General features: G+C 35.3%; 1 protein-coding gene across 1 annotated transcript in view; it reads right to left on the bottom strand.

Annotated features, from left to right (window-relative positions):
- The window catches only part of ap1m2 (adaptor related protein complex 1 mu 2 subunit), a 15,331-nt gene extending 11,702 nt beyond the window's left edge, over positions 1–3,629 (bottom strand). The window contains exon 1 of the mRNA XM_015398895.1: positions 3,405–3,629. Coding sequence (XP_015254381.1) covers positions 3,405–3,446 — 42 coding nt within the window. The 5' untranslated portion in view covers positions 3,447–3,629. The remainder of the gene's footprint in view (positions 1–3,404) is intronic.
- Between the last annotated feature and the right edge of the window lie 6,036 nt (positions 3,630–9,665).

The raw sequence follows: 9,665 nt of genomic DNA, 5'->3' as shown, positions 1-9,665 counted from the left end.
CATACTCCGTTGCTCTTATTGGTTGTAGGTCTATCCAATTGAGTGCAGAGGCATTTTTTTTCCTGGTCCGTTCAAAACACGCCCCATAATCACAGCTCTATGGAGCAGTATCAGACTCATATTCTGACTAGAATTGAGTAGGACTACGTCAGGCTAGATTTATGGAACCGTCGCCGTATCCTGAACCTTTATCACGTGTTGTACTTCAGATGGGGCCCGCCCAGATAATGTTGCTCACGAGCCTACTGTTGTGTCGTTACGCCATTGAAACCACATGATGATCAAACCACCATCACCACTGTGTAGATTTTAAATTTGTGGTCAGAATTGGTTGTATTTCTTATAAAAAAAACAAAAGCATGGGTTCAGCCATGTTGTTTTATTGTAGGTAGCACTCAATAGCAGCAATTGGGATGCATAAGCAGTGTTTAAAGCAGAGAATGGGAGTGATGCTTTTTAGCATTGTCTGAGGATATCTGGAACAAGCCTCCTCAGCAGACCAATATGCTATGGCTAGGGTTCTTCTTAAGCACCAACAAAGGCATATATATAACAAAAGGTAGAAAAAGTCAGGTTGTGCACAGTTAGACACTCGGTGGTGCTAGAGCACCTGCCCTTTTCCCCTCTGGACAAAAATAGTGTTTTTTTTTGTTTTTTATTCTTTGGCCCAAAATACAATTTATTTAAAAGCCTGTAAAGCTGCAACGTTTGCTCCATGCAGCACCACCAATAGAACCTTGCCCTGGTGAGGGTCAGCAAACCGTCCCGGTAACAAACTTAACAAGCTTATTTACCTCCTTCACCAACCGATTAGTTCATAACATAACGTCTTTCATGACCTCTACCAGGCACCAAGAAATTGTTTAAAATGCAACAAATTAGAAAAAAGTTTAAAGAGTTTAAAGTATCTTAGAAGAAAGATTGTTGAAGAAACAGGATCATCACACATTTAAAGACTAATGATGGCAGTTACATGTAAACTAGAACAGCGTAATCTGTTCCCTGCAATAACTCAGAGCAGTAGGCTACAACAGCAATAACTTGTGCAATGTATAATGAACCATTACTATTTAATACCCTGTGCAATAACCCATTTCTTTATAATTGAAACCCAGTGCAATAGCTATATATATATATAAATATCAATCTATATAAGTAACCACAAAAATATCCTGCGCAAAATAACCTTGAATAATATTCCTGCTTTAAAAAACAAAAGCTGTCATATGTTGACGCTCTGTATATAATGTATATATCACATGCACCTTTGTCTTCCTTCGGCACCTTCTTCTTCTCTTTTTGACTATTTGAGCCGATGTAACGAGTACATTTCTTCACTGTGAGATCAATAAAAATCAATCAATCAAAGTTGAGGTAAATCGTGTTTTTTTTCCCCCCATCTTTTTTGTGCTATAGCCTTCAATTGTGTTCTTTTTTCACATAAATAAAAATATAAAGTGAAAAAAAATACATCTAGTCTATTGTTTTTCAGGTTTATTTAAATATAAGCAGACTATAAATTGTTATTTAATTGCACCCCTACAAGCTCTGCCACTGCCTACCCATTTTTAATGTTTTGTTTAGTTTTTTTTTAAGAAATGTTTCTTTTTTGTGTCAACTAAAACTCACATTACATTTGTTATCATTTCATCAATAAAATCATGCAATTTAAAGAAGAAAAAAAAAAGTCAGCAGCACATATTAGGGATCAGTAAGACTGATGTCAAAATAATCACTATCAGCATTGAAAACCTGTATCGGTTGATCTATATATATAATATTGGTAAATATCAGTTATTAATCCCAGTGGCAATAGCAGTATTAAATATTTTGGAATATAAAAAATATTATTAGCTATTATGCTAAAATACAAAAAGTTATTTCCTTCAACAACATTCAATAGTTCTGATGTCAAAGGAGTAAAAAAAAAGAATTAAACCAAATGGTTAAAATACATCTGATTTTTTTTTTGTGTAGTATAAGCACTTTTAAACAACTGGTCTAATGTCATTTTTCCTAAGAATCCTGGCAGAGCGACACCTTCATCCAAAATGAGAAAACTGGAATTAAGCTTCTTCTCACACAGAGAGACCTGATGACACAGAAAAAACATAACAGTTTTAATCAATTAATGTACGACCTGAAACTGTACGCGGCGTTATTTAGAAAGCAGGAAAACACCTTTACAAGTTTGTTTCAGATACTTAAGAAGCAAAATATTAGTCAATGTTAACAACGAAAAAAAAACAAAAAAACATTCTGATCATTATCGTTGTACAAGTTAGAAAAGATTTCCAAACACGTCGTGGATCATTTTACATTGAAAGTATGAAACGTTCATATCTCAAGAGTTCTTTGTTTTCGCAGGAATGACTCTTTCATAATCTAAACTTTAAAAAGGTGTTCTGCTATTTCATAATAAAATAATTCAGAGGCTAACTTACCATTATTTTGATTTGTTTTTTTAGGAGATTTACAAAAACATTACATTCTTAATACATTTGTGCCTTTATTCTATTAAACTGATCAAAATGCATTTGATCTGTTCAGGTTGTGATACTTATGAAATATGAAAGCAAAGTATGGAAATAGAAAATAAAATTCAAGAAAATACGTTTTTTCTAAGCCCCCTTTGGTTTGCTCAACTTATTGAAGAAAAAGTGCATTATTTCACAGCGACCTATATTTGGTATCTGTAAGCTTTACCGTAGTTTTTATACGGTCTTAATTTTACTATCCTTGCTGCACTTTTAAGTTCAGTTTCTTTATTCAAACCAGTAAACCAGAGCAGTGTTAACGAAGAAAATGCAAACAGGATAATTGATTACTAATTTCATTTATGAGTCAAACAATGCAGCCACATTCTTAAAATGAAAAAGCATTTCTGAAATGCTTTTTCATTTTCAAATTTTACATTTCAAATTGATTTTTGGTATGCATTTGCTGGGGTGCATTTTGAAAAATAAATCTCAAATTTATTTTTATTTTTCATTTTAATTAAGTAAAAGAATGAGCCGTGTTAAAGAAGACAATGAAAATGCAAACAGGATTATTGATTACTAATTTCATTTATGAGTCAAATAATGCAGCCACATTCTTAAAATGAAAAAGCATTTGAAATATGGTAAAGATTTTCTTCCACAGAAGGACCATGATGCTGATGCACCTCCAGGAGGAACAGGTGTTGCACCTCTGCGTGTTTTTTTACGTTTTCAACACAATCCGGAAGTAACGAGAAAAGGGTCACTAGCTGTCGCAAGCTTTCCATTAATTTTTAACGGCGCCATTAATGTTTTACAGCAACAGTACAAGAAGTTGTTTGGAGTTATATTTTTTAACTCCAACCAGCAGTCAAAAGGAACATTAAAAGTGACTGTTATTATCAACTCCGGCGTTTAACTTACCTTCCCCTTCAAATCCAGCACAAATATTGCGGAGGCAGACATTGTGCTCGGTGCGCAGGTTGGATATTTATTTAAAAAACAACTCAGAGTAAAGTTCAGCTCGGCTCGTCAGACCTCGGTTTCACCATGAAAACCAGAGAAAAGCATCCGACCCGTGGGAGCACAGAAACCAGTGAGGTTTCTTTCCTGGAGCTAACGTGACGTGGTGTTTTCCAGGTGAAATATTAAACAGCTTCACCTGAGCGGAGAAGGGCTGGCCGCGGAGGCGGTAATAATCCCAGGTACCGCTAGAGGGAGCCATTGGTAAATATATTACAGCGAGGAGGATGAGGATGTCCCTGTATGTGGAGCACCAAAAAAATAAATAAAAACATTTAAATCATACAATTAGAGACTTAAATAAAAAAGAAAAATTAATCGTACATTTTATAAATAATTATATATATTAATCCGTTATTAACTATTTTGAAAATTAGAAATTATGCAATAATAATAATTGTTATTATTATAAAAAATATGAAATAGAAATTATTCAAAATAAAATAAATAATTCGAAAATGTATTTTAAAGCCCTGTTTCTGAATGGAGATTTAACACTACAATTCATAAATCTGGTTACAAACACTTTTTTCAAGCACAGATAGAAACTTTATTTTCTTATACTTCTTTACACTTTACAGTACAGTATTTTCTTTTTTATTTTTAAATTTGTCACTATTATGTTATTCTTATACATTTTTTTAGGTTCCCCTTTTTTTTGCCAAATTTTTTTTTATTTTTTTTTTGCTATAAACAACAGAATTCAAGGGCGTAGGTTTGATTTCAACCTTGGTAGGGACACTATTGGTCTGATGTTTTTTGTCCTATGCAAAAATATGCATGCTCGTTTTTTTATGCTTGACGTGAAAATCAGGGTTTATTTTGTTTAAAGAGAAAAGCAGCATTTCCTGTCTACATTTGTACAAATTTTATACGTGCTACAGACACTAGATGCTGTTTATCAATGTTTGAAGCATCAGCAGCTCTGATGAATGAGGAATTAGGATGTTTTTTCCGCTTTGAAAAGGTTTGCATTTTAAATTACCAGCGACTAAGACAGAAAGTAAATCTGTGCCTATTTAATAAAATATAGTCTAAATATGTCTGTTATTTGTGACTTTATCCGTTTTTTTTTTTTTTTATTTTGCACAGGTATACAGATGTAAAACCCACTCTTATTTTTTAAATATTCTCTCTGTATCAATAAACAAAGCAAAATAAAAGATTCAAGGGACACCAAATACATTTATTGTATTTACATGAGCACTGGGACTGACACTGAGCATTTAGAACATTAATTTCACTCTAGACGTCATCTAGGCTGTAGTTACTCTATTTAACCCATATTATGTATTTTATCTTGCTCTGAAACAATTCATCGGAATAATCAATTATTGAAATTTCAACAAATTTAGTAATCGATTAATGGTTAACTTGAGTATAGAGACTCTAAAACATGTCTAGCTCACAGAGTGACCCACTTACAGCAGGAATTATACCAAACTTGTAAAAAAAATATATCAAAACATTTTGCATTTTAGATAAAAGATGTTTTTGTCTGTCAATATTTTCCATCCAGAACTCTACTGCTGCAACAAAGCTGTATTGTAAATTATAAACCTGTTATTCACATCTAATTGTTGGTAGGGACATTTAGGTTGGTCCTAAATGTTGGTCGGGACATGTCCCTATGGTCCCTATGCAAACCTTCGCCCATGCCAGAATTTTTCCATTGTGGGACAATAAAGGGATTTTCTATTCTATTCTAGAAGGGTAAATTCTTTTTCCATTGATATGTTCTTCTTCACTTAGCATTTGACCCTCTCCATTTACAGTTTCCATCACATTTCTGGTTCCTGAACACTGAAAACAAGCTAAACCAATCAGAGTGTGCGTCAGATGTAACTAGCCCTCTTATTGGTAAGTTTGCCACACAGGGATCACAAAATAACCAATGAGTGAGCTGGTTACAACTATTACCTTAAATTACATTTTTACCTCTAAGTTTAGTATGTATACTTATAAAACGGTGTGCAAAAAGCCATTTTATTTTTCACCTACTTGAACTTTTCCAGTTTCATTTATATTACAAACACAAACATGAATAAAAAAAAATAAAAAATAAAAGTAGCTGGCATTTCTATCCAGCCTCTTTTTGTCTCAGAGCTAAAAAGAAAATCAAAAGCAACAGAATACCAAGAGGATTTATTCATTTAGTAAATGTAGTCCAGCACGCATTCATCAAACATCACAAAGACTAGGAGAGACACCACACAGGTAACGGATAAAGTTGCATAGAATGTTAAAGAGGATTTGGTAATAAAACAATACCAGAAGCAAAGATTTGATCATGAACTGGATTATATCATTCACAAATGAAGTTAACACAAATGCAAAGTGATGAAAAGGTGGACATTAAAAGAAAGCATGAATTCACAAAGCATGCATCACCCGCATTGCGACTCTGGAGAAACTACGAAGTTCTACGGATCAAGTGGACTTTGGCGACAGGACAGCTGTTCGATGGGACCTGCACATTTCATGTCTTTATGAAAGAGGAGGAAATTAGAAGAAATCTATCAGTGGACGAAAATTAGGCATAAAAGGTCCCATTTACAGCCTGCCACATCAAGAAGGAGACACAGCACACATGAGAAAGACAGAGTTGCCATTAGATGAGTCCAAATGTGAACGTTTTCCTTCAGCAAATGGCTCGATGAATCACGTCACCCTGAAAACAACATCCACATTACAAACACGGTCATGGCAGCATTATGCTATGTGTATGCGCAAAAGACTGTAAGCAGTAAATCATTTTCAAACCGGACAACTAGCCTCGTTAAATTCTGGTCTTTTGCAAAAATGATTTATTTCACAAGAAATCTAGTTTAAAAATGTGAATATGTGATTAACACAAAAATGGACTAAAGTTTTCTGTTCAAGCTATTAATGCTAGAATCTTCTTAAAAGGACAAATACAGACAACAGGGAATTTCTAACCCGCATTAAATTCAGGACAATAGGTTACAGGCTTAGATGCATTGGTGCTTATCTGCTGAGGTGTCAGTCTGCTCATCCAGCGATGTTTTAGTCATAAAGGGTCAAATAAAGAGGCTATTTTACAGACGTTTCTTACATGATTTCGCTTTAGGAACGAACCCAGAAATTCCTCCTGATTCTGATATTGCTGAACAACAAAATAGATCCACCCACAATAAGCTGTATAGTTAAATAACTGTGGGAACAAACATCTGTAGCACATTAACCAAATTTCAACGTCGTTTTATTATGTCAGTAGATGAATTTAGCCTGTTCAAAGGAAAGGTTACATATATGCACTAACCTTAACCTTTACTTGTGAGCCCAGCCTCAGGCCATTATCCTCAACTTAAAGAAATATTTTCTACTCACAAACTCTGTTTCTTCCTTAGTCATAAACCTCTGATAACCTCTCTGTTTTTATCATAACCCAGATGCTGGGCTTTTCTTCTTATCAGTGGTGTGTAGTAGAGCTATCACGTTGGAATTACACATTTTGCTGGGTTTACAATATGTGTGTCTCTAATAGGACAGTATGATCCAGATGGAGACCTGTGTCTTCCTGAGTCCCACTCCTTTGGTCCATATGAGCCAGGCTACTGTTATCAGACCACTGTTTGTCTAATGAGTCATAGTTTATCTGGCTTGTAAATGACACATTATTATGCCTTTACTCACATGGGATACAAGCTAAAGTAGATTAAACTAAAACAGATCAGTGACCTCATCTGTAAGATATGAAAAACTCTGAATGTACGGAAGGAATATTTTCTTCACTCTTAAGTCAGTATTTACCCAATGACTCAGCTATATCTTTATAGTTCCGACACATTTATATATCCATCACAGATTCTCAGGGGAAGATGCTTACAGTTCCAGATAAAGTTGTTTTCTAGACAACAGTTTTCTCTCTATTTCCCGACTAAACAAAGTTGGACAAAATAAGTAGAGTTCCTGACAGCAGGAAGGGCAGGCAGGGGGCTTGTTATGCACTGGGTTTGATCGGAGTCGGTGCCGCAGGCCGAATGCTTGCTAAGCCAAGTTAATGAGAAAAAGTTCAAAATGAGGTCATTTCTGCCTCACATTTTTCTGCAGTCCAGAATTTCTAAAACCTACCTTTTTGATTTATTTAAGGGTCAACGAAATGAATCAGACTGAAATGAAATAACAAGATAAAATAAATGTTCAAAGCAAGATCAAGTAACTGTTAACCTTCCAGTAAATGATTATAGGTGATTATAGGAACATGACATCTGTTTTAGAGAGAGAGAAAGGAAAGACACAAAGTCGTGAGGGAAACTTCATATTTACACAGAAATACCTCAAAGCTTCTTCAAGAAAAATTTAAAAAATATAGATTTTCTTATCATCTGATTTCCTGATTTCAAACCGACGAGATGTTTGAGTCCATCTGATTGGGCTGGGGGCAAAAGATTATACCCAACATTGATGGTCAAAGGATATTTGATACAAAAAAAGTAGGAAATACTATTACTACCAGAAGTTGATTTTTTTTTTTTACATGGTGAAAAAGTTTCCTTTCTATAACACTATGTTTAATTTATTTGGAAACAAATGTACTCGCCTTTGTATGGATCAAAATAGAAGTTTGTGAAGAACGCGATCAAGATGAAGGACTTAATATTAAATTCAAACTTTCATCCCAGCTGTTTGGCCTTAACAATTAAAAAACAACAACACACATTTCAGGATTAGGGGGATAAATAAGCTATGGGTGATAAATAAGCTGTTAATTAAACTCAATCTGTTTGCTGATCTAGAAAGCTTTGCATGGGGTTATTGTAATGCTGTGCACTCAATGATATGTGGAAAGAAGAAAAAAAATTTTAAAAAGGCCCTGAAAACAGATTTGACTTCTTGTTTCGTGAGGATTATCTACTATGGTTCTCATGAGCTCTGCGTCCTCCACAGATGAAATCCCCTCTCTTCATTTCAGAGTATTAAATTGAGCAGCTTTTATTCTTTTTGGCGACCCACCAGCTGCCTCTCCTGGTTTCTTGCAGCAGTCACCCACCTGCTGGGACCCCAGGCTGTCCTGATGAGACCAAACATGGGATCAGTGTTACTTCTCATCAGGGCCTTTTGTTATTCTGTTGGAGATTTAACAATGGCGTATCAATGCTCCATCCTCCGCCTCGTCTCATCCTGCTGTTAATTTCGGAGGACACTCCCCTTTGCTTACGAATCGGTGGTGTGAGATGCTGCTCCACCCTGCTATCTCCACCTGGCCAATGGGAGACCCAACAATCCAGTATGTAAATAATGAGGAGAGCATGCATGACAGTCACCAGGCGACAGGTATCATTTGTCACCTGCAGGAAGTCTCCCTGGTAGCTTTCTTTAACCTCTTGGGTGCTACCAGTGATGGGAAAATCCACTTTAAGCCCTAAATTCAACCTACATTGTTAATAAAATAACTATTAACTAAATACAAGGTGAGCAAAACTTGTCATTTTATTTGTCTTGAAGTGATGGGCGTGGAGTTTCTCACACAGGAATGTGGAACCTGTTCTGGAAAGGCAGCATTCCATCATTTTCCAGATGGCTCAACGTGTCCCCAAACAAAGCACACCCAAGATTAAAGCGTGCCTGTTTGGTTTGAGTAAAAACCTTCTTCTGACTCAGTAAAAACTGCTATTCATTTTTAAATGTCACCACCTCTCCTGCATGAATGGATGGCATGCTGAAGAAAACACTCTTTCGAACTCTGTTCTTCTATTCAAGAAACATAAAGGAACTTTTTATAAAAATACAAAACATATCTATGAAGGAACTAGCCATTCACAGTTGAATAATTCACTCCAGATTAGACGATAAAAGGATTACGATTGTCCTAATCGGAGGTCATCGAAACAGACACATAGCATATTTTCTTTTTTTGTTTCGTTTTGTTTTAAAACCAGCATTTGTATACAGACGCTCTGTTTCATGTAGCACAATCTAGTTCTATCAGTCGGAATATTTTAGCTTCTAAACTAAAGATGATCACTGGAATTTTAGATACCATTCAAAACATTAAAATACCAGGTCATTTGAGCAACAAAAGATTTAAATCAGGTGCTAATCTTTTTTTAGCCAGCAGTTGTGCAAAACATTATGTTCTAATATGGCCTAGACTGGACATCGCAAAGGAGGACGCCCACCTGCATCAACCCGACATGT

The sequence above is a fragment of the Cyprinodon variegatus genome, unplaced genomic scaffold, assembly GCF_000732505.1.
Source record: "Cyprinodon variegatus isolate N-32 unplaced genomic scaffold, C_variegatus-1.0 Scaffold970, whole genome shotgun sequence".
In the NCBI taxonomy this organism is placed as follows: Eukaryota; Metazoa; Chordata; class Actinopteri; order Cyprinodontiformes; family Cyprinodontidae; genus Cyprinodon; species Cyprinodon variegatus.
Note: the sequence above shows the minus strand (reverse complement) of the source record. Positions and strands in the feature narration are given on the sequence as shown.